The sequence below is a fragment of the Lineus longissimus genome, chromosome 2 (genome assembly GCF_910592395.1).
Source record: "Lineus longissimus chromosome 2, tnLinLong1.2, whole genome shotgun sequence".
Classification (NCBI taxonomy): Eukaryota; Metazoa; Nemertea; class Pilidiophora; order Heteronemertea; family Lineidae; genus Lineus; species Lineus longissimus.
Genome location: NC_088309.1, coordinates 27,555,788 through 27,582,501, shown reverse-complemented (window position 1 = coordinate 27,582,501; position 26,714 = coordinate 27,555,788). Strand labels below are relative to the sequence as shown.

The window sequence follows — 26,714 nt, the reverse complement described above, 5'->3', positions numbered from 1 at the left end:
TTGCAGGAAGACAACAAGTTTTATTTATAAAATTCCAGTACAATTACAAATTAACCCTTTCATTCCTGTTTACAAATCTTCCGAGACATATTTACATTGAAAAACAAGTATATACAATGTAATTAAATATACATAAAAGAAGCTTTATTCAATAAATATACTTTAATCCAGTCTAACATCAATTATTCCACACCAAACTTCAGTCTGTTATGAAACCCCACTGGACGATGATTTGGCACTCTACCTACAGAAAACAAACTAATGACCCGACAAGAACGCATACATGGAACAGACATGTAACTTTTTGGCATTTCCCAAACAAACCCCATGAAGTAGCGAGATAAATACAAACGATGACCCCTCCTACAGCCAAACAGTTGAACAGTTCAGCCAGTAGAGCATTGTCCATCTCAAGAAAGGGTCCTTCACATCAGCTCTTCCTCATAAATCTAAACATAGAAGCTAGTTTTCCTGGGAACCCATTTTGGCTTTTGGTTTCACAGTCATTGTAAACAGGACTTCTTTGTACTAAAATGAAATATGAATGAACTAAACAGCATATTTCTTTCAACTGATAACAAGAATGTTGCCCTTTGACAGCGTGGATACGGACGGAGGTATGACATGTTAACAACAGGAAAACAAAATGTACAGTGGTTTACCAAGTTATGACATCTCAAAACAGTGTCAAGATCAATGAATATTTAAAACAATCTTGTCAACCCCTACACAAAAGTAGACACAGTATAGAAACCTAAAAAATATAATTCAGCTATTGAACAAAATTAAAAGATTTTTAACAAATCTGGCAACTGGACGGAATGGTCTCTAATATTTTTGTCCAATTGCAGCCAAAAAACTTGGTGTAATATAAAATTGACCATTGAAACAGATATGGCATAATTGTTCCAAATATAACCAGGTTCTACAAGTTCTATATCATAGTACAGATCATCTCTGTTTGTAAGACATTGCATATGTTATACATTTAAAAAGTGGATGGAATCATTTGAAAATATTGTACCCATTCAACAAGGAATTGGTCATCACAGTAAATACAAAATATAGAGCAGATATCTTTAAAAATAATCAATGGTACACCAGTCTTTATACCAAGCTCGTATAACAGTACTACAAAAAGATAACATTTCCCACTGTTTTTGGCCAGTGTGCATAGAAGAAATGAACCAAACTCAACGTGAAGCAATGTGCTACAGTCGAAGAGCGTCTGAATCGTACACTTGTACAGTATAAGAGCGCAGATACAAAAGGTAACAGACCGACCTCTCACAACGCTTCACAGTTTGATTAGTATTCTTAACTTGCATATCCAATCAGTGACGCCTGACTCCATCAGTTCGATAAGTCTTAAGTCTCCTTTCCAACCTGAGGGGTTATTTTGGCACCATACCATCCATGTCCATACAACTCCTCACCTCACTTCAACATACTATCGCCATACTTGCTATATGCAACTGTTAGTCAACTTGAAAATGTAGCATTTCGGTTTGACAGTCACTGCAGAGAGACACAGATTCAATGTCATTCAATATAATTACAAAAAATCTCTAGTATCACAGCCAATGTTGAATTGCATGCAATCTCAACAAGGTCACCAAAGCACCTGGAATTCTTACCTGTAAAGACTCGCAACTCAAACCTTTCACTCAAAATGAGACATTCTCTCTACCATAAATAACAGCACTGAGATGACAGCTGCAAAGGATAACAACACTATGCGATTCTCCACTTGCCACTTCAACTATGCTCATGAAAGTGATGAAACTCCAGGCACCAGATTCAACAATGTTGTTAATTGCATACAACTATATTCAGTTTCAAGATACGTCTCAAGTTAGCCCTCTGACGCCTAAGAGACTTCAGTCCCAAATACAAGCAACGGCAAATGATTGCCAAGTCACTGATCAGTCTGACCACTGACATATTTGCAACACACTTCAACCACCACAGCCGTAACTCGATGACAGATTTACTGAAAGGTCACCTTTGTAAGTGTCCACATGGGATATCAACACAAGAGTAGACCGTTCCAGGCTTGATGCACAAGACTAATACTATTCAGCTTGCCTTGTCGAGCCCTATCTTGGGATGTATACAGGAAACCATTGATTATCAGCAGACTGAATGAACTACCCATGTTTCAATCACAGTTAACTCAACTCAACACAACCGCATGATTTTCTCTCATTTCTATCTGTTTCAGCCTCACATTGTTAGATGCACCACGAATCCGTTGAGATTTGGTCGAGCGTAATCCCTGATCTGTTGGCTGCTGTACCTCCGGTTGCGCCCCGCCGCGTAGAGAATTTGTCCCCGCCGAGGATAACTCAGGCCGCTGGACAACAGGTGCAGGTGCAGACACAACGGAAAGGTTCTGTGAGCCAATCGGCGGAGGAATGCCACCTTTTAGTGCGTTTTGTATTGGATAGATGGACTGGTAGAAGGGTACGGCCGACAGCTGGGTGGTAGGTGGGGTGCTCGCAATGCCAAGGGGCTGCATCAAACCACGCGGGTTAAATTTGGAAGCTGGAAAAGAGAGTGAGCGAGAGTTTGACGGATGAATGAATAAGTTTGACAGTTTTCTGTATGATGAGTATTGTTTGTTAGCCAACATGCAAATTCAGTCTCAGTAAGAGTTCAATTGAGATGGTATGGTAAGAAGATATCTATTTTGATGATTACTTGAAAAATGATCACAATAGAACTTCTCTAATAGAAAGATGTCCTGATTAGAGTCATAGAGAGGTCAAGTTAAATGGAAACTATCGATCTGGGAGCAAACCTAGCATCCTTAATAGACGTGGTGTCTTGCTAACAGAAGTATAAGCTAAGGGAGATTCCACTGCAATGATGTCCCACAATTCTTTAATATGTGACACGACTCGGCTAAATCAACTCAATAACCTTCAATGTTCTACTTGTGACAGATACGCTAGCTTGTGCACCTACAGCAGATGCAACTAAATGAACTGGCTGAAGTATAACTAAGAACTAGGAGGGCATCACTCAGGGGTGACACAACCCAATAAAGGTTCCATAGGAGAGTCCTCAAACATCACTGAACATTCTCGACTATCATACTATTCACTTATCTGCAGTATGCAACTATGAACCAAACTATAGCCTGGATTCCAAAGCTGCAACAATGCATGCCTACATCAACATCACACATGTAAATGTAGGTGAGACCTAAACCCAAGCAGCTTTAATGCATGGGCTTTAGTTGCTAAGGAACAAGCCTACTGACTTTCAAACTATACAATAGCGCAATGAGTCAAAAGTATAAGTACTACCCGGTAGACAAAAGAGGATTTTTTATCATTGATTAGATTACTGGCAAAAGTAAGTAAGAGGGAAAAAACTTGAAAATAATTGTTTTAAAGAAAAAACCAAAATGAGGATGAGAAGAGATGAAGGAAAATTGTGAAGGTCTTGTTTCAGTGACTGGGCTGGACACCATTTGAACTCGTCTTGGTTGTGGGGAAGGGGGAGAGGGGTACGGATCTCAGCCATTAGAATCTAAGGACAGGTAAGCAGGTATTGACGCATGGCTGGGGCTTTTTACAAATGTCTTATTTTGAGGCTTTTCACAAACTAGATATTAGATGTTTAGCTTGTGCTAAGAGTTTAATGTTTTGTTATTAAGTGGGAGGGGCTTTATTATGAAATAGGAGCCACACACTCCCAATAACCCTGTACCTGAAAAGATACATTGAGACTCGGCCTAGAAACCAAGAAAAGGACAAAAAAATATAATAAACCAGATTATAAGATATTTTGCGCAACAAATCGTGATAGTATAGAGCTTTGGCTTTGATTGTTGCAACATGCAGGCTACATTTTACCAGTCAAATTTCTGTTAGGATCTTCGCCCAGGGTTGGTATTGAACTTTGTCAAGCAATGTGCAAAACAGGTAGAAATAACATTCAATACTTCTATCATTCCATTCTAATCTTTGACAGGACCCCAAGGATAAACTAGTTAATTTTCCATTCAAGATTTTTCAACGTATCTAGCATATGCGAAAAGCATCAAAACTTGGGGCGCCAAGCCACTGAATATTATGACTAGCCATAGCTGTTAAGTTATTATTACACAGACATCTACTATTGCCTGGACGTACAGGAGATTATCAGCATGCCAATCAGATATGGAAATCTTACAATCATGAGAGTTCGGGAAAGACAAATAGTCGAGGAACTGAAAAATTTGATAATCAGATTCAGAAAGTCTGTTCTGTAAGTAGAGATCAAGAAGAGGTACCTGTCACTATGTCTATACCTAGAGATGACCTTTATGACCAAATGGCTGACTGATGTCAGGAACTCAACAGTGCCACATCGAGTGTAATGTCTGGTCGAATCCAACACGCAACCTGACGTCACACCCAATGTGGTTCTATTGCGTTTCTTGATGTCAGTTTGGCATCATAGTATCAAAGAATTCCTTGACAGTACTTGATAGAGAGACACTCCATGTCCTTTGGCTAAGAATCTAACAATTAGTTGATTGATAGCAAGGAAGTTAGTACTTTGAAACCATTTTTTTCTAAAACAGCCCTTCCAAACTGCTGCAGACATAACTTCCCACCGTCGGGTCAGACTATGAAGTGCCACCGCCTCGTTGATGTCAGGTAGTTAACAATAGAAATAAGAGAGCGTTCCTTACCAGGTTCTCGCCTCCCAGTATTGGAGCTAGCACTATGTGTACGCCTCCCTGGCTGCGTCACTGACCCATTATTCATTGGGTCCGTCTTCCAGTTATTTTGAGCATAAACACGACTTTTCTCATCTTCCATCATGTTATTGATAGTACGATACTCAGATTCCGGCATCAGTCCTTGATTCCGCTGACTCGGATACGTCGGCTTTTTATTCGCCACATATCGCTGATGGAGCTGTTGCTGTTGCCTCTGTAAAGATTTATGTGAATGTTACATTAGGAGATGGTCACGACCTTTGAGAAGCAGCTACAGGCCTACTTTTATAATGTTCACCAAAAAGTCTCAATATGTATTCTAAAATGGCGACAGAAACATTGCCTGTAACGATAACCTTTGCTGTCGTTAATATCCAACTTTCATCTGTTTAGACTCAATAACTAATGCCAAGCAATGTGATTATGTCACTTCCATGAAAGTCAAAAACTAAAGAACTAAATGAATCTAAGGGCAGCTTGCGCTGAAACAACCATCAATAGTTTCACTAAAGGATTCGTACTGTATTAGCCTGTGAAGGAAGGAAGGGAGGTGAGAGGAGGAAGCTCAAGGAAACTGGTGACAGTATCACAGCCTCACTGGCAATGAGTGTAACAACGATCAGACAGCAAATTGTTGATAGTAATGGTCCATATTCAACTGAACTCTTTGTAAGGCTTCAAGCAACAACCATCTGCTAGTGTCAGGCTGCTACTTCTGAAAGACCGGTAGTGTGTTACTTATCTTAGTGCTAGAGAAAAAGGTGGTTCTGAATTGAAAGTGATGATTATACTTTGGGACAGGGTTTGGGACTTTCAAACTACAGATTAGGCTTCCTTCCTTACCAGGCTGTACTTACAGAGAAAGAGGAACCAACCTGAAGAGAGCCTACTCCATACTGGCCTATACTACTGCCCTTGGCTCGCTGCGACTGCCACTGAGCACCATAAACAGGCGGCTGCGACACCTGGCTATTTGCACGCCCTTGTGCCGACTGGATGTTGAAGGTACTTGATATCATGTGACTGTGATCGTTCACAGACAGATGATTCGTCCGGCTTGTCAGCTCTTCCATCTGAAGGTAAAAGATCAAGTGTAATCACCATCAAATTCCTTTTCCTAGAATCCACTCATAAGATGAAAGTTAAACAAAACAATTAACTCTGATTCAACTTCGTGTTCTGAACAGACCCCTTCTCTAAAGATTGAAAATGATGCCTGACAAGGTTTCCTGATTTGGAAGAGAGTGGCTGAATGAACAGTTTGGCATCATTTCCTGTTCAAATTGGGCAATTAACATAAAACTTATAAAATCTAACTTTCATGCTGTGTTGAAAGTGATTGCCTACCACCACCCCATCATGCAATGAAGTGAGTCCAACCACAATAAAAAGCAAAACATGCAATTTCTATGAAGATGTAAATAGCAACATAACACAACAATACAACTATAGTATGTACTGAGCACTGAACTGTGCAAGAGACATGCAGACAAATGAACAAGTTGAACTGTACAGGTACATGTACACAATGCATAGCAACTGAAATCTTAACAGTAAAATATTGAACTAAAACATGAAAATAAAACAATGAGCAAGATGGAGAACGTACTCCAGATAGAAAGGATTGACAGGGAGAGGGTTGTAGGCAATTAGACGACTTTAAATATCTGACTAGTCACTACTTCAATCCCTCAAAAGCATACATTGTAAGGTCACACTTTAGGTTTAATTTTTGCGCTTTTGAACCTCCGAGAACCCAGTATTCAGTTCATGAATACAGCTCATCCTTGTTCCCTCAATTTCAACATACTGTCCCATTTCCAACTGCCGCCAGCGTCGTTGCACGAATTATGATACAAAGATGACCTGACTGAAACGAGCCCAATGTCACCAAACCAAAATTGAACGTAACCAGTTTAAACCAAGCAGCCTAATCTAGAACAGCAGACAGATTCAATAATCCTAACTATACACTGCATTTTTCATAGTCACACTGAGAATACATCACTTTCAGAGTGTTGGGTAACAGCACTAAACGCGCGTCCAAGTTACAGAAAAAGCAAAGGTGCCAACATTGGTGATCTCGATGTCTGTGTTGTTGGCTGCCACCTAATCCCAGACGTTGATGACCAATGCCAGTGGGAAGTGCTTTTTCAGTGACTTGGCCTGGACATCTCTCTGTGGACAAACCAACAAGCTGAATTTCTCGTTGCAGAACAGGGCCATTGCACTTTTAAGTTCTCTTGTTTGATGGGCATGTCAACCAAAGGAAATCTGACACATCCAATGAATTAGTGCTTGGTTTGACAAAAGAATCTATTCATGGAATGATCCTCTTCTTGAATTCAGCCTGTGTTTGCCCGAAGGGTCTAGAAAGGAAATTGATGGTGACTTGAAATCAGCAAACACACATCTGCAGAAAAAAAGATCAGATCTGACCAATTCTAGAATTCTAGGTTCTTGACCATAAGTCAACAGCACAATAAGCTCATCAATGCTAATGACTCCTTGATAATGCCAACTCCAAATGGTTTGCCACTGACTTGCGAAAGAACACATCATCCCAACGATATGGAGATCCTAGTCACCACCAATTTCCTTTTTGCAAAATTCTGACCGTGCAATCACAGCACAGAGCAACCTCAACGGACAAAATTTTGCAAGGTCTACTGAAACTAAGCAGTAACTTGAGTAGCATTAACAGACTAACCTCCGTCTGACTCGACTCCCCATCTCTGTCCAAGTCATACTGGGCCGTTGACGCCTCTGTGCTACCGCTACTCATTTTAAACATGATATTATGTGCCGCTTGGCACAAGTCTAGCGGTTTATGCAAATATCGACGACACGGCGTGGCCCTTTTCTGATCCCAGACAGAGTTGGGGATAAAGTCTTGGAACAGGTAATATTTGTTATCTGAGCCCTTTTCTCGGTATAAGCGTTGATTGAATTCAAACGGTCCCCTTATGACAACTTCCTTTGCAGACAAAGAAGGGTTTTTTTGTTCACATTGCAGAGGCTGAAAATTAGATGCATAGGCATATTGCAGTTAATGTTGTGAGTATGGTATGACCAAGGGCAACACCACTGGGCTTGGAGGGAGCGTTTCACCAATGACCACACTTGGGGAAAGACTAAGAGGAGTAAAGGAGTAAAGCCTTTTATTGGGAAAGGTTTTATAAGCTGGGAAGACTGCACCCCTCACACTGCTGGCTAGGATTGGTAAGAAGGGATGAGTATGATCATAAAGCACATACAGAAGATTAGAAAACAGTCATTTGGATGTAATTTAGGAAACGAGTCATGGCTTCGACTAATTCTGGTCCACAGTGACTTCCTGCGTTCCTCAGGCTATGAGTCGGCTACAAATGCTGAGCAAATAACTTTTATTGAACTTGATCCAACGCCTGTGAAAACAGTGTTGTTTCATGTGTTGGCTGGCGGTTTCCACTGCAGTAGAAACCAAGCTTAATGGCAGATTAGAACTAAGCTAAAAATTACTGGTTTCTAGAGTGTGAATAGGTCATGAGAAGAATTTTACAGGAAAAGCTTATACCGTAACCAATTGATCATTGTTCTTAGAGAACATCTATGGGATTTTAGATACTGCGAGAGCTACAAAAGTAGGAAATGATTTTACTTTCAACATGGTAGCCAGATAGTTCCAACATCGTAGAATTGATCTTGTTGTGGATCAGTTCAAACGACAAAAGTCAATTTTCATGCTTAATTATTTGCCAAATATGTCATATTAGCAAGTTGCAGACAAAAAAGGACCCTATCTGGCCACCCAGCAAAGCTTCCCAAACCTACAGTTATTTTTATTGACACAACTCACAGCTTTGTTCATGAAAAGACGCCGAACTGATCCTGCAGACTAAAATGAAGGTCACAGAAATAATTGGCTAAGCCAGTGTAAACAGACGTTGGGGTATTGAACTGAACACGTCCGCGACCAAAGGGTGTGCAAACAATCATAAGCAGACGTGATGATTAAACCAATTGACAAATAATTACATGTACATGTATGAATACTTGACTAAAAAAGCGATCTATGTTTCGTGCTGACTGAAGTGTGCACACTGCACCTGACAATGTGCAGCCTGCAACAGACAACACCGAAGAAACGATGAAAATAATACGACCAAAGCCCAAGTGAGGATGCATTGTATTGGTGATGTTATTGCCTATTGCACTAGATGCTACACCACACCATGTGTCATCAAATACATCAGCCACATAATGATATCTAGTGATAAGTGTATTTAGAGTAAACCATGCAGCTGACCATCTTTTCATGCAATTCCATACAGTTTAGGTATATCTTTAATTGTGCTATAGTCAGTCATTTGGATTAACTGATAGAATTCCTTTGAAAGTAACAAAATCCATTCACCTTAAATTAGAATGGATTGAAAATGAATGATTGCACCCACACTTGATTACCAAACAAGACATGGTAGGTAAAGTTAGAGGACTGGCACCATGATCAATCTTGTAAGAAAAAAACAATCTCTTTTATTAATCAAATGGGCTCGATCAACATTTGTTTGGTTCCCTGAAATGGTTTACAAGTGCTAAGGAAGGTACTCATGACGATTATAGGTCGTGGTATTCACTGTGTGGTGCAATCATTGGTGATCATTATGTGGCTGAGGACGCAGTTCATGCTAACCTTTAAACTCATCGCAGAGAACTGCAAGGGTGAAAGAGGAGGAAGAATTTGATGAAGAGGCCATCGGAATATTAACAAACAGGCCTGTGTTTTGATGAGTGAAAAAAAGGGATGAAAGAGCTATTAATGACAAATTGGCTAGTTTTGATTTGTAGTCACTTGGGAGTGTGACTGTAGTGTATCACTTTTCATCAAAAAACACAAAATTGTGAGGTGAATTGAGGCATGCAACAGAACTTTAGTCCCTTTTTCAAAAACAATGATTTCAGTATTTGTGAAAAAAAAGTGACATCCATCTTTCACAACAATGTGATTCATGCAAAATGAAAATATATCAATTACTGTGTTGACTTAGGAACTTGAGACCGATTATGAAACTCTGCAAATATTTGAATTTTTCTGTGGTTTTATACTAAGTATGCAACATAGAATATTAAGTGTGATAAATATTGGTGATTACTGAAAAGATGAGAGCAAAATCCAATGTCTTTTGGGTTGATTCAACAATAACAGTGAAAAAGTAAGTGGCGATTTATAACACAAGACAATCTTGACCCTACACCTCAATGTGTCTAAACAAGGACAGAAAGGTTTGCTTGCATAACTATTTTAAGTGTCACTGCAGGGATCTAGAGATCCTAAGGTGTGGTTCTGATCAGATTTCCTCGTCATACTACCTATGCAAATAGACTAGAGCAACTGGTGACTTTTTCAGTCTGTCAATAAACTGAGCTAACGTGCATCTATAAAATACCTACATTGTACTGCCGAGGTGGCTCCGGTCCTTTCAGATATCCCATGGTTCCCGGCGTGCAGTGAAGCAGACGGTAGACATGCTCGACAATGCCAAGACCACGGACAAGATTGTCGCGCTGCAAGAGAGAGCTGATTCGCTCAAGTTCCTCCTCCTCCAAGATCTCCATGGGTTTGAGGGTATCGACGGGTTCTTCATAGGACATGTTATCCTTGGACTGGCACTGGAAAACAGATTGAATGGGGGTTACTCTCAAAATGGTACAAATGGGCCATCTCGATTTTTGTAACAATTTATATCTGAACCAAATGTTTTCTGTTCCTAGCTCAGGGAAAAAAGAGTGTTTGACTCAAATTGGCAGGAGTCAATATCTTAAGCACAATCTTATCAAACCCAGACTTTTGGGATTGAACAGAGATATGGTGGACACATTGCATGTCAAAAGCCCTTCAAAAATGAGTGTGTTAAACACCAATCTCACTAGATCTTTCCATGTCAGTTGTCTACAATAAATAAGATAGCAATAGTCAATGATGGAACCCCAGAAATGGTTACGTATCAAATAAACAAGAGTCAAACGACTTGTTCGAAAGACAACAGACCATGCAATACTTAAAGATTTCCATGCAGGTATACGAATTGACGTTCATAACTCGTCAAGAGCAAAGGCCAGGTGGAGGTTACAAAAAACGTGTTTGTTCTACATGTATAGTGTGTTGTGTATGCATGACACTTAATGTGTGTGGTGTATGCTGTTATATCAAGCTAACCAATTAACTTGTTGGAGAAAAGCACTGATCAGTAGCCAATGGTGGCATAATGGCTATACAAACACAACAATGTATTTACAATCACAAGAACAATCAAATTATGTGACAGACATGAACAAAGTGCACTGGACCAAACCCTTATTCATTGATGGGCTTAACCTAATCCTGTTCTTACAACTGACACAGATGAATTGAGTATTTGTCCAAACAACACTCATTACATCAGGCTAAAACAAGTTCATTGGCAGATTTTGTTTCAGCTCAATGACACTGGCTATACACCTTTAAACGACAATTACCTCAAACAATAGCATTCTTCAAGTGCAATCTACTAGTAAGCTAAGAATATGTACAGGGTGTTTGCAACTAACAAAGCTGTACTGTGTGTGCACTCAGGTAAGGAGAAAGGGCTGTCAAATCTTCAATACTTTTGGAAAACCAATGAAAAAGTAACCATGTTTTTTCAACTGCCAATCTATGAGGTCTTATATTTTATTAAGGGGCAGCAGACCAAGAAGAACTTTTCCTAAGCTCTAGTCAATGGTTTTCAGTGGTTGTCATGACAAACCTGTCTAACTAAATGTAAGATACATGTTTGATTTTCCTCAATACTGAAGATTTGACTGTGATTTGATTGTTAAGAACTCTATGTTTACTCACAAGTTGAAAAGATGGATTAAAGGCATAATGTAGAGTGCCTAATCTCGTCAGAGTCTGGCAAAAATCAAATAATGCAACACTACAACTAAGTCACAAGCAAAGAAAGGAGAACCACACCAGTAAACAATCCAGTAATAAACAACTAAGTCGTATTCTAATCTGTCGTTTCTAACACCTATCAATCATATAATCTACTTTTGGATTTTCTAACTCTCTCAAAGTAAGGCAAGTATGGAAAGAATAACTTCCCACTGACAAGGCCTGAAGGCTACTGCCAACAGTTGTCAACTCCCCATCAGACATATTTACCTGATGCGTTATCAAATATCAGAATATCAAAGTACGGACAGAAACATTTAAACACATCCTATTGGCACTTACAACAGCAGCAAGGGATTTGTTCTTGTTCATGAAGATTTTGTTCAAATGCATGTCAGCTCTAACTCGAACAGATAACGTCTCAAGGATACTTAACGTTAGGGATAACATACATTTTGTGGTTTTGAACAACCAGACCCTGGCTGCCTGTCTGAGCACCAACTGCATGTGTACATGTAGAGTGAAAAACTAACATTCCAGGACATGCACAATCCATATTTTGCTACCACAGAGAGATGCAAGACTAATATTCTTTGGACATGATAACTTTTCCAGTTGAAGACTGAGGGTACAGTTCTCAGTGGACATGGTCGTTTACCAGCAGACAAAAACCTTGTCCGACTTTTACCCAGCTTTGATACTGTCAATTTCAGTTCTTAAAGACACCTTGTAATGCGCCTGTGATGCCCCACTGAGAATATTCAGTGCCTCGCCATGGACCAGCATGGTGTTGCATTCTCAACTCGGCAACAGGCGTATACCCTCAGTCTCCAAACTGCCTTCATTGTCAATAAGACACACGCAGACTGACAGATCAATCAACTCACATCTGCTTGGCCCAACTGCTGGAATGAAACCAATCACCATGAGCAATTACAACAACTTCTGACCAGTACACAGTTAGGCTATCATTATCATAGAAAAGAATACTGGGAGAAGCACAAGAATCTGTTAAATCTATTTTGGGGTCAAACTGCAAAGGGAGGAGCAGGGATTCTGTAAGGAAATCTAATCAGTTTTTCTGGAACAGGGTGATGATGCCTAAAATGCTTCAGGGAAAAATACAGCCAAAGCTTACATACCTCAGCGCGAGATCCACTCAGTCGCCTCATCTGGTTCAGCGGTTTGCTGGGCACCCGGCTCCGTCGTCGGCGCCCACCAGGACTCTCAGGCCGCAGTCCATCTCGCTTCTTCCCCTTCAACATGCACTCAAGTTTTTCTTGTTTTTTTATGATTTCTTCCCTTTGTAGCCTGCAAATCACAAGTGTTAATTGATGCTTTACAAAAGTGGAACACATCCAATTGTATTTCTGTGACTTCATACCCAACTCTTAACATATCATAGGTCACGATCATTCTGTGTAGGCAACATTCTGTAGACGGCACATCAGCAATGGACAATGTCATGTTTGTTTACCGCATCTGAGGCAATGCATTGGGTCATGTGCCACTGCCATGTTTCCAAGACAATAACATCATTCAGCAACGAACAGCCAGACTGTGATTTTGGTACAGAAGTATAAAACCATAGTCCTACCGTGCAGCTTCCGACCGAGCCTTGAATGCTGCTGTTTCCTGGAAGAGGGAGCCACTGTGCTGGAAGTACTTGTCATACTTCTCTGTTCCTTCGGCAGGGTAGATACGCCGTAGGTTACCCATGTGAGCGTCCTCATAGCTTTCTTGGTATTCCATGAACTTTGCAGCCTCCTTGTCCAAATCCTCCCTGAAAAAGGTACAAATGTTATCATTAAGATGATTGCTGAACCAGCTGTTTGTACTTGATAAGGATGATTCACATAGCATTACAATTATATTGCTGAAGTGCAAATAGATCACTTTAGATGTACATGTATACTCAGAGCACCACTCACAAATGGCCAGAACAGACGTGCTCTAAAATAAGTAGAGGAGTTATGGATACATGGCTTCCATTCCAAGATTTCCTCTTGACGGTAGTAGTTGCCTTTTTACAATACCAATTCAGAGGACAGCAACGAATACTATTTCTTCACAGATTACAGACAAAAACTTCAAGGGCTTTAAAATAACAGCTCAACTGACAACAGCAGCATAACATACTTCGTTTCTTTCTTGTTTTGTCTGGCAAAAAGTCGATCTTTGATCTTTCTTCTCTCCTCTTCTATACACTTCTTCTTGTCGACAGCACCGAAGTTGACAACGTTCAGGGTGTCCCATAACAATGCCTCCTTAATCTCTTTGTCTAGTTTGGCATCAGTGTGGAAACTTGGCGAATGGTTCACCTGTTCAAAGAAATGATAAATGTAAAGTTTTGCATCAGATCAAGACCAATCACAGGTCATTTGTTCAGACCGCTGACACACAACCATATATACACAAGGATTAGTATCTATTTGACCTTGGAGAACATTAGTAATACGTACCTCAACTACATATGGCTTGAGTTTCTTATCAAACATCACATCAAAGCCAAGGATCTCGAAGCAGGCACTTCCCCGCACATGGTTAGGGAAACACGTCCGATAGTTATGCTTCAGGATGGGATGAGCTGAGATTAACGTTTTGATAATCACATCGTCCACATCTGCCCAGATTTTGTCAACATTGTAGCCATTTTCCTTCCACCATCTGTTAATGGTGGTGATTCTCCTACAAGTCAGAAAACAGACAAGATTTGTTAATAATCGTGTAGTCAAATTCAAAGCTTACTGGACAGTGAGCACCATGCTTCATGTTCTATGTTTGCTGGACTTCAGGATCAAATCTCCTCATACCCGGTAATCGTAGTTTATTCTGAGCTTCACATAATTGTTCTTTATGGGTTATTCCTATTCAAGCCGAGTGTTGTGACTGAGACACTAGCAAGGTATAATCCAACATCAACTCCTTATCTTCAGCCACAACTATCAGGACCATTTCTCAAAAAAAAAAAATATCTTAAAACCTATTTCTCGTTGAAGCCATACCTTTTGCTGCCTGCTTCGTCATCCCTGACAAAGTTCTGACTATGCTTGTTGATGGCATAGTTGGTTAAATGCATGTACACGTTTTCCTGCAAAGAGGAATTCACCTTATAAACTTTCAAATATACTTTTAAAAAGAGTAAGATTAATCACATATGAGTCAGGGCTGATGCTTCATTCATATTCTACATGTAGTTGGGTGCACACCAGGGCAAGTAATAAATCTAAACTGATCGAAAAAAACTAAAATGCCATTGATTAAAGGTGTAAATCATTGAACCTTTTGACAGCTTTATTATGAACGATCAGTCAAACCCATAAAAGACATGATAGATTGCCCCAGAAATGTTATTTATTTCAATTGGAGCTGCACTCAAGCATGAAAATAGATTATAACCCACATGACAAGGGTCAACTCTCATGGGGTGGTCACAATTGAACAGATAATATCATAGATTAACGAAATAAATGAAACTGATGGGTGAATTATTAGCAGATTTTGAGATTTCATAAGATATGTAGGTTAACTGTCTACACTGAATTATCTGAATAAGAAATTGGACAGTAATACACAATATAATATGGACTCCATAAGCCTTCCTGAGCCTCAGACTTTGAATGTTATGTATAGAATTATAACACGTTAAGTACACAAGTCCATGTATAGTTGATATTTAGTAAAGCTTGTATACAATCACAGGCCCCCTACCATAGCACGCAGATTGTAATCTCCCCCTAAATATTGTAATGGAAACTTGAATATTATATGCGTGCATAAGTACCAGTACTGTATGTGTTTATTATCCAGGCAACTAAGATTCTGCCTAGTTTTCAACACTGATTATCCACCAATTTCAGTAGACTAGAAAAAAAGTGGAAGCTTTCAGTGGGAAAATTATTATTTGTCATTGGGCCATTTGGGCAATGTTGAAATAGAGTCTTACCGTATTGTGATTGGTAGGTTCATAATACTTGGTTGTGGCAAATCTTGCCAGGCCATCCTTGAAGTTGAATATCCGCAATGGGTCACACGATGTTACTACTGTGTAGATTCGGAAATCAAACTTGAAGCCATCAATCAAGAAGGGCTGAAATACAATGATGTTATTGTCAGATGGTGAGTTGAAGCCCAACAAAAGAAATTTCATAATCTTAGTTTGATAATGATATATATGATGGGCCTGAAGAATCAACTGATTTAGTTGGAACACTCCAAAAAGCATGACCTGCCACTGGAAGGACGGAGGAAAGTTCTTGTTACCATCCCTTGAGCTGACATGCATGAAGCCAGCGTCATGGCCAGCTCTATTACGTTCACAGATGTTTCTAGTCTTGCCGACGGCAAACTTACCCGGCCCAGGTACTGCTGGCAGACCATGTGCTCATGTGGTTTGATGTCCTTCACGTTCTTGGTGAGCCAGATGCCTTTGCCCTGACACCCACTTTCTGGCTTCAGAATGTATGTCTTGTGTTTCTTCTGGCGGGAATACGCCATTAGATCACCGTAACTGGAACAACAATGGAGACAACTGAAAACAAGCTGACAGAAACCATAGTTTTGGTAACCTGCTTCTTCAAGGATCGAATTAATGGCTGGCAGGGACAATCACATGTGACATGGCAAAACCAGCAGCCCTCGGTCAGTGGATGTGTGACCATGTGTGTTCATTCCATTTTTGCACCCCCCCCCCCCCCCGCCCCATTTGTGGAGCATTCTATACTTTCAAATCAAAGGAATGCCAGATTCATGCTGATCTCACCCCAATGTGATGAATCAATTGAACGGCTTATAAATCAAGTTAATGAAAATCAATAGCTAATTTCTCACAACCTCCAAGCATTTTGAGATGATTTAGTGAGAAGATCAATATAATCAATAAGTTTGGCCGGTGCTAAAGAACATTTCATTCAGATTGCATTCAGTTCCTGTAAAACAGATGAAACATAAAAACTCAACCCCTAGCTACTTTCTAAAAACATTTGTTTTTGTAATGCTATAAAACTGACTAAGCTAATCTAACAGTATTGTCCACTACCCAAGTATATCACCCCTATGAGGCCAGGAGAGGGAATTCAGATGAAATGATGGAAGCTGAGAGTACTGGATTGTTTTGTAGGAGTCAAGAGGAAGGAACAATTTTCAGGGTTGATATTTTTTTTTTTTTTTTTTTATACTTCTGTCTTTGATATTGACAGGTCATGGCCTACCCGAAGAACCAAACAGTAAGCCCATAAAAGCTGTTCTGCCAAGAATAAAACTCACACTCATAAAACAAATAACAAATGCCACAGGTTCTATCATACAACACCATGCACACTCTCTTGTCATGTAGCCTGGAGGTATGATTCAGTCATTTCCAAAAGTTTACACTACACATTTTGAGGCTCAAACTAATGCCGGGCTTACTTTCATAAGATCTTTTCAAAACACCTATTGGCATAAGATCAGATGAGAAAACATGAAATGTCCGCTTAGTTCTATAGCAGTTCACACCTAGCAAGGAGTTTCATCTAAGACTAAGTCTTGTGTTGACAAAGTTTTCAAAAGTATAAAGAATTGAAACACAAATGTGGGTGCTGTACACGGAATGATCAGCAGTAGGAGCTATGTGACAGAGTTCCGAGATCAGTAAGCTAGCCAAAGTGTAGCCAGGGACGGTGCAGATGGGGACAGGAAGCAAATCATTCATGGCCAAGTTGGCATGGCCTAATGATTAGTACTTACTCGGCTGGAAGGCACCAAGACTTGGGGAAGACATTGTATTCTTTTGGAAAAAGTTTAACCATTCTCGTCATATTTTTGGCTAAAAGATCCTTCCTACAGACCTGTATCATCCCGGGAAAATGGTTGATTTTCTAATAAATAAAACGTGAAACAAAATCAGTGAAATAAAATGTTGAATGAGCGTGAGGTCGACTTACTCGGAGGGAAGACACCATGATTTGGGGAAGACATTGAAATCCTTGGGAAATAACTTTAACATCCGGTTCATATTTCTGGCAAGTAAATCCTTGCGGCAGATTTCACTCATGCCCGGGAAGTGGTTGATTTTCTAGAAAAGTAAAACACCATATTCATGAATACCTGCACATTGGTGATCACTCCACTACAAACTAATTTCTAAACTAATTTCTAATCTACTGGTACACAGTGGAACCCTAAACTCCTGTTGGTTGCCTTCGTAGCAAGGTGTTTGGTATGGTGGAGACACCATCTTTGCAAGATAATCTGAACATATCAACTCATCTGAGGCGATGATTCAGATAAACGATTAGCCAACCAGATTGATTATTTTCTTGTGAACTCGTGCAGCGAGCCCCTAGTTTCAGTAGACCATCTGAAATATGAATGTGAATAAGCCGTCCTTTCCAATGAATGTGCTGGAGGCATCACAATCACAAGCGTGAACTGCAGACCTGTTAAGCCCAGTTCCGCGATCCTCTCACTACTTTACCTGATACTTCTTCATATCCATGACTCGCTCAAGCGCAACCGAGAAGTCTGTCCAGAACATGTTCCAGTCCTCATCATCTCCGCACTCCTTGAAACCATACCTCCGCGAAACACGCCGCACTGAAAGAAGAAACACAACCATGACCACCTTCAGCAAGAAATTTAAGAAAAGCATTCTTTATAAGCATCTAAATAACTTACAGAATCACCTAAGCTAACCTCCAATTGTTTACATTACGGTATGATCGACAGTCAGCATTTAAAGAGATTTAAAAAGACAGTTACCCAGGCATATCATTGTCAGTCAAAACTCCCACTTTAACACATGAACGCAAGCCTCTCCCCCTTCATTTTCTTCTGCAACTATCCATGCGTCCACATGCCAGTATTCATGTTAGTACGTATTCAATCTTCCAAGAGAGACATATTCCTAGCAGTTCTTACCTGAATCATACTTGCAGTTGCTCAAACAGATGGACAGAAATCTGGAAATACAAAATGAAACAATGTACTTTTCTTTTCTGATAAATGGTATGAACGATATCAATATCATACAGGTGTCAGATCTCATCTCAACCAAGCTAGGTATTGTCTGCAGATTCTTTGTACAAGCCATGATCTAGGAGGTTGAGCCAGAGGACTAACAGCCTTGGACTTGTGCCTGGTGGTGTTTCCTCGACTGGCTTAGACTTAATAGAGAAAGTAGAATCTAGAGCATCTCCACTCATGCTCCCAAATGTCATCAAGCTAAAATCAAACAAAGTTTCACCAAGACGTCCTTATTTTAAAAGCTAATTCATTGGACCATGAATGTTTAACAAAAAACCTGAAACCAATTCCATTTGACCTTATGACTTCAATCAATGGAAACCATGCCAACAACATCCATTTGTCAATTCATTACATTTAATTGATGAAGGTTGTCACAGCAACAATACACAAACTCATATTTTCAATTGAATTTGTGGCTCAGCTGATAGTGATACCCCCCACCATGTGAAATACAATTTGGAAATGAACATGATTGATCTTTTACTTGGTCTTTGGTATACCTTTTTTCAATGAATAGAGCCCAAGGCCATAAACTAAACTGACACTCTGTAAAGAGCACTTTTTCAGAAGGTGTTTTATTAAAAGAATGGAGTAATCCATGCCACCTCATTATGAGCAAAGTCAAGATAATCCACTATTTGTTTAATCTTACAGTTAGGGTATGTTGTAAATAAAGAATTTATTAGTCCAACAGCCTGCATACATTACAAGGGGGAAGTGATTGTAAGATTGTTGAAAACTTTCCTATAACATAACTTTAAAGCTGGAAAGAAATCCAACTAATGAGAACCAGATATTTTTCATAATCATAAGTCGAACTTGCCATTGATCTTATGTCTGAGAAGTACAGTCAAGGCAAATAATATACGTCTCAAAACTAAACTTTTTTGACTTATTACATATTATTATAAAGCTATAACGTCAATTGTCCAGAGCTATTTGGCAAGAAACAACACTTTATGGCCTGCTAACTTACCACTAATGTCAGTCGTGACATGTTCATGATAACAGCCTATCAAACATTGCATATTGGTGATAATTTACACAACATTTATGGAGAGTTTTCTTTTTTAGAACACCAAACACAAGGAGAAATACACCAATACCAGCAGTCATTCAAGAAATATTCAACAGACAATTCCTAGGAGAGTTGACAAACTGATGTATTTCGTATCATAAAGAGTGACAGGATAGCGGGTGCTACCCATTGTACCAGTCAAACAAGAAACACTGGTTTGTTGATGAAAATGAAACATGAATAGAAAATTTCACTAATAAAATAGGAAATTCAAATATATTTTGAAAGGCAAACCTCTGTGATTAGAAAAGGGCTAATATAGATTATAGAACTTGGAGACATTCAAATACCTTCTACTTCAAAAGTTAATGGTTTAGATATCAAAAATGTTAATCTAACTCGGAGAGAGTGCATAAAAACCAAATCACTGGTGCCATGAGGATGAAACTTTACAATGGTTTGTCAGGACATTGGGAAACAAATGACATCATTCACCTTCCATTTTTCGTATTTGCAAGCGCGGTTCTTGAGAGAAGCACAAAAAGAAAACAGAGGACACAATCAACAAAATGTGACACTGACATGACAAAGAATCAGTGCATGACAAAAGAAAGAAGTGCAGGAGGCATCGGGTCACCCCATGCGTAGCCTCACAGGAGTTTGAGAGAGTTGGGAGTGATCTAACTACACGAGTGACCAATCACTTCTACAAAAATAATATTACAGGAAGGAGAGAGATCATCAATGTCCTGCGACATGCAATTGAATATAGTATTCAGTTTGAGACAGAAGTCTAAAAATTACGTCAGTTTGTCGTTTGAGTCTTGACAGGTTTGAGGGGCAAAGTGTTGACAGTAAATGATCCAATGATCAAGACAGGACCTACATACTATGGTAGGCCACTGCCAAAACTGTACTTCTCATGCCAATACATACTTTATAGTGGCTCAGATTACTTAATGAGCAAATGAAGGTCTAATGGAAGAATTCTGTCACAGTTCTTTGGTCACACAAAGAATAACATTCTTGTTTATGAGCTAAAAACCATACAAATACAAAACTTCACACATGGGCCTATGATATGGGGCATAAATGTGGCATGGACTACAGACAGATGACCATTAGTACACAATGACATCACAAAGTAACCTGTACCTACTTTTTTTTCTTCTTTTTCTTTTTCTTAGGTTTCTCTTCTGAATCAGTTTCTGGTCTATCTTCACTTGTCTGTCCTTTTTTCTTGCCTGTTTCTAATGCTTTTTCGGTATCACTTAATGCAGCCTCTCCTTCATCATCCTCAATAAGGATACCATCACCTGCAAAAGAGGAAAGTAGATTTTCTTTAAAGCTAAGCTGCTAAGTGACAAAAAGACCTAGCCAGAATATGGCGTTTTGACCACTTGACAATTTTCGTATAACCACCCCATTGCATATATCCAAACAGAAGCTTTTGAATGGCATCAAATGACCTTTGAATGAACATGGATTGGTTGGTTCTGGACTCCCAGCTGCCTACTTTCAGAAAAGATCTTGAACTTGGAGCTAAGAAAACTAATCAATGAACCCTCTGAGGTCTGAGAGTGAGACTCATGAGACAATGGCAAAGTTCCTATCAATTTCTGATGTGCACATCAATCATGTACTTGCCTTCTCCATCGTATTCAGGGGGCAAGGGCAGTAAAGGGTTGTCATTATCATCATCGAATAATGTCAGCTGTCTTTCACTTGTTTCATTTTCTCTGACAGTGATAGGTTCAGACTGTCCCTCAACATCACTCTCTGAATCAGATCCAGAACTTTCACCACTGAGAGAGTCATTGTCAACTTCAAGGTTACCAAAGATTTGGCCCCTGTCCATTGTGCAAGTCCTGTTCTTATAAGTGGGATCTGGAAAAGACAAATAAAAAACAAATGGACGATTTCGTCAAAGACATACCAGAGTGCAAACAAATTTGCACACTCAGGACACGGCAGAAGGCCTCCCCCTAGCCCAGGGGCTTGGCGTAATAAGCCAACTTTAGACAATAGATGCCATCATGCTTCCGATGAAGACACTGACCATCCCGACCCTGGCAGGGTCCATCGACCATGCTGAGTGGTAAGCGGAGTGGCGCACACAGAAACTGTGTTGAAATTGTTTAGAAATTAGGGAGACAACTTTCTACCCCGGCGTCCTCGCATGACCGATAGGCAACACTACACACATTCACTTGATTCATCAGTGTCAGTGAGACGACACGCATGTCAGTTAATGATGTATCGTTAGCCAACATGTACATACATCTATCCCACGACCATTACTAGGCCTACATACATAGTACATACACAGGGTTTATTGCATGCATGACTATGTATGTACATATTAGTACACACTACATTTTATGCATGGAATTCCGATGACAGTCAACGCCTTTGATTTAGCGTCTTGTGCCAAGTTGATGTATGCAATTTATCAAACCATTAAAACACATATCAAGGACATAAACTATCTCACTTACAGTGGAAAACTAAGACATTATCAGGCCGTAAATGAACCAAAAATAAACTCCGCTGACACTTCCAAACCACCCGCAACCATTTTGAAACTTCGCCGAAGCACGATATTGGGATAAACAAAGTAGTCCACAATATTTCAACTGCATACAAAGGAGTTGCCCCAAACTTCTATTTACAAAGCAAGCAAATTTTTCATTTCAAGATATATTCATACTCTACAGATGTGTAGTTATATCTTTAAAGTAGTAAATATGATTTTGATATTCTAAAAAGTGCGCGATGCGCGCATTGATATCTACTTTAGGCTGGTTGTACAGGGTACACGATTTCTCGAAAGTTCATTGGTTGTTGGTTGCTGGGAAGATTTTTTAAATTTCGCGCCGAAACACGAGCCACGTGTAAGAAGGAGAAAATGCCCGCTGGAAAAGTTGTCCGGCCTATTGTATTCTGACGCACCTACTAATAATAGTTTGTTCTTCTCATGATTTCTTAGAAATTTATATATGGCTTAATGGCCTGGATCACCTGTGAAAGAACGACTCCCCTATATGTCTTAGACTATAGAGGTTCTTCACTGACCCCCCCCCCGCCCCACTCCCTCCTATTTTCGTCGGAGAGCAACGAGTTTTCAGGGTTAGCTGTAAAATCGAAAAGGGGCAGGCTTTCAAAACGGCATGTTGCCCGTAATCTCACAAATCACATCTTCTCAATCGTAGCACTGTAAAATCAACCAGGAGTCGTCTCGACTCTACGCTAAGCCTGTTTCCGGCGTGTTGCAGTTGAAAAGCCTATGCGGAGAATGTCATCAAACGTTAGATTTGCGGCATACAAACGACACGTGAAGGAAACCCGTTGATTATTGTGATAGTGTGCACAGTATGTTTGTCTCGGATACCTAATATTACGTCGATTAAACGTTTCTCCGCACATGTGTCCCGTGCTTTTGAGGTGTTTGTGACGATGATATAATAGGCCTAACTGATAACAAACAGGGGGAACCCAACAGGCCCGTCATATCCTAGTATTGATTGTGAAGTAATCCAGGGATATTCATTCTTGTGATGTAGTCGACGTGTGTATGAGACAAATCCATGGCATACCCTCGCATCTCAGACCTAAAGCAGAATATATACATGTACATGTAAAAGCACTAATAGAGCTAAAACACCCAACGAACGCCCCGAAGAAACAAGGCATTCAACCCATAGGCTATAGACGCAACTGTGCAGCTATTCACATTGGCTATATTGATTACATTTTCATTTGAGACAATGTCACATCCACAATGTCCACTGAAAAGACCAAACCGCTGTGAAAATTTGCTCAGGCACCTTTTAAAATGTCCATGGGACATCCTGTTGGAAAATCTGAACCTAGTATTATCCAAGCAGATGTCACTGCTATCACTCGGTCATCAGTTCATCATTTTATTCCCGCAGTTTCGTGATATAACATTGTTCTCGAGCCCCTCTTCATTCACGATTGAACCTCTCAATCACGGGTCAACCAGCTCATGAGATCACGATGATCTTGCTTCCCATTGACCAAGCTGACCCCTATACCCGCCACCCGGAAAATCTCCCGTTTTATCACATCTTGAAATGGGACAATACAGGGTGGATCAATAAAAAGGTAATCCTGAAACAAACAGCTTTTATGTGACAAGTATTACTGCCATGGTTATTTCATTGCATGTATGATAGAGTAGGAGCTAGGCCCTTACATTCCTGTCTTCATATCACCCATGCGCCCACGGATGACTGCGCACCATTGTCTTGAAAATGACAACTTGACTCTACGTCACACGGTCAAACATAATCGCAGTAGGTCGATTTCGATCAGTCCTTTGCCTCGTTCAAATTGCACATTAGGTGAGCAATCAGGATAAAGCGCGACAAAGGAACAATCACGTTTTTTCGTGTTGGCCCCGCGTTCATGAATATTCTGGATGCTGATCAGTGAACAGTTCTTTTCTTATTTATAGTTTATTGTGTTAGAGATGCATGCCCTTCGGCGCGGTATTTTCATCACCTGGATGTTGCCTCAGTCAAGGGTTCATGCCACCAGCACCATCATCCAGCATAACACCAGCACGCATAGCAGGCCAATCTATCCCCAAGCCGATCTTTCAGAGTGGTCAGTACATCCATGGACGGTTAAAGCCGGAGCTCGCAGAGATAACGGTGGTTTAGCGGCCGCCAAACCACAGTCATGAATATTCTCAGATAAGCGTGAATCGTTTGATGTAGTACTGATGAGTAATAGGAGACCCCTGGCCGACTTTGTATAACTTAATCTGCCCCCCCCCCCCCTGGCCCTGCCCCTCGTCTCCCTTGTTTTTTTCCCGCCATCAAGCAAGCTCGTTGCTGTTCCCCTGCGGATAGGAAACATCCGGGACCACGCCCTTTCGGAGGCGTCCACGCTACATCAATAAGAAGAGGTGTGAAAGCAGTCGACAAAATAGTATTTTGTATATATATTTTCACCGTGCGACAAATACAATGCAACAATTATCATATTACTTTTAGATAAAACACAAAAAATAGTTCAGATTGGTCACACTTTAATGTTCTAATGATGTGAAGTACCACGAAATCGAGCTAGCCAACATGTACAATGTTTTTGTGATGCCAATGCTGTGATACCAACCAGATAGTTTAAAAGGAGAGTTTAGACGAGAGCGATGTTGGCCACTGACTGAGTCAATCAGGAGTCATTCTCTAAAGGTAATAGAAATCAAATCAGTGGAGACCACCTCCTAGTCCCCTTTCGAGTGATCAATACCTTAGGCATCTTTGCAATGTTCTCAACCATCCGTTGATACAGTGACCTGTTCTCTATTACAAACAATAATTGATTCATAATGTCCAACAGTGATATTGTTATGTTTTCAATGTTTCAGACACCGATACCGATATCACGTAGCTTCACAATGCTAAACAATAATATCAGTCTTCATGCCGACTTATCGGCGGTGAGTCTCCTGGACATACGCACAATCGCGAAGTGCGGTACTTTACACGTTTTTACCTATCTACAACTGACAAATAGATGCTGTTTCAAGCCACGTAGCTGTGACGAGGCACAGATAAGTATTTCTCGCTCTTCTTCTTCGTCTTCTTCTTCTTCACAACGATGACAGTAATGACAATGACAGCGAAAACCACAACAACACAAACTATGATCACAATGATAGTCCACAGAGGAAGTCCTTCCTGGCCGTAAAAAATGTCAATAGTAGCCTTGCTACTTCCGAAACCACCGCTACCAGAACACTCCACAAGTCCACTGTCTGAACTACTGACTCTGGTCACAGTGAACACATATTTCAAAGTGAATTCCCCAGTTGTGCTTGTCGTATTGACAACCCTGATGGTTGTCCTATTGGATGGCAGGGGAGACCCGGACACAACACGATAGGTTACCTTTGGGTAACCATGGTAATCCTTCATCCCACATTCAAAACTCGCAGTTAATCCTTCATTAGCACGTATCTTCTCCTCCACAATGAGTTTAGGTGTCTTACACCCAATGTCATCAACTAAATCCATTGTTTTTAGACTCTTTCCACGAAGTCTAAACGGCATCATGCAGACGACATCAGTTTTAGGGTTGTCTTGCATGAGCCATTGATGGACACCAGCAACTTCGCAGTTACAGAAGAAAGAATTGCCTTCCAGTTTGATCTCTGCCTGCGGGATATTCTTGAAGGAATCAGGCTGGATGTGGCTCATTTGATTCCGTCTCAAGTCCAATGTAACAAGGCTGCTTAAACCAGTAAACGCATCGGCTTCGATTTTGTGAACGGGGTTGATCATTGCACTTAGATTCAGCACTTTTAGATTAGACAATAACCCATACTGGTTGTCTTTAAATGTGCCGAAATCATTCACACTCAAGTCTAAATCTTCCAATGTTGCTTTTACAGGGGCTAGTACTTCGGATCTAAATTCTGGTAGCTGGTTCGAATTTAAGTTAATGGACTTAAGTGACAAAAACGGACTCAGTGCATCATCGGAAAGAATCATGGTAGGGTTGCCTGAAATGTCCAAACTTTCCAGCTTTGTAAGTCCAGTGAATGTGGTGAGAGTTAGCACTAATACACCGGAGGATCTCAAAGACAACGTCTTCAATGATGTCAGCCTTTGTAACTGGTTTCCAGACAACGTGTCAAGTTTATTGAAGGAAAGATCGAGCGTCTCCAAACCTGATAGTCCTTGCAGTACGTTTTCACTGATTGATTCCCCAGGGAGGTGGTTGCGGCTGAGATCAAGCTTTCGAAGACCAGATAAAGGCAGGAACACTTTGAAAGGTAAGACCATTGGGGGATCGTTCGCATTTTCGGAGAGAGTGAGTTCAGTCAATTGCGTTAGTCCCTCAAATGCTAATGAACTTATCCCACCTCCTGAAAAACCAGCTCTGATGAAAGACAGTTTCTTCAGTCCTGATAAATCCTTAAATCTACCTGCTTCGATTGATGATATTTCGGTGTCTTCGAGTATCAGTTCCTCTGTGGCTGGGAAGTCTGCAGCTAGTCCTTCAGCAGCTGTCTTAAGGGTCCCTGCAGCTTCCAT

The 26,714-nt window shown here is 40.3% G+C and overlaps 2 protein-coding genes across 2 annotated transcripts; both read right to left on the bottom strand.

Moving 5' to 3' along the window:
- Window positions 1–22,229, bottom strand: LOC135483339 (tubulin polyglutamylase ttll6-like). The gene is made up of 21 exons (XM_064764144.1): window positions 22,143–22,229; window positions 21,292–21,531; window positions 20,804–20,960; window positions 18,519–18,559; window positions 18,076–18,194; window positions 17,543–17,673; window positions 15,972–16,128; window positions 15,565–15,708; window positions 14,624–14,709; window positions 14,081–14,306; window positions 13,758–13,939; window positions 13,216–13,401; window positions 12,761–12,929; window positions 12,506–12,520; window positions 11,580–11,633; window positions 10,154–10,372; window positions 9,396–9,416; window positions 8,559–8,597; window positions 5,596–5,793; window positions 4,691–4,934; window positions 1–2,547 (listed from the first exon to the last, which is right to left on the bottom strand). Exons 2-21 carry the CDS (start codon window positions 21,500–21,502, stop codon window positions 2,177–2,179), a joined length of 2,970 nt encoding a protein of 989 aa, XP_064620214.1. The 5' UTR covers window positions 21,503–21,531; window positions 22,143–22,229; the 3' UTR covers window positions 1–2,176.
- Window positions 22,230–25,199: 2,970 nt separating this feature from the next.
- Window positions 25,200–26,714, bottom strand: LOC135483053 (chondroadherin-like protein). The gene has a single exon (XM_064763562.1). It carries the CDS (start codon window positions 26,712–26,714, stop codon window positions 25,200–25,202), a length of 1,515 nt encoding a protein of 504 aa, XP_064619632.1.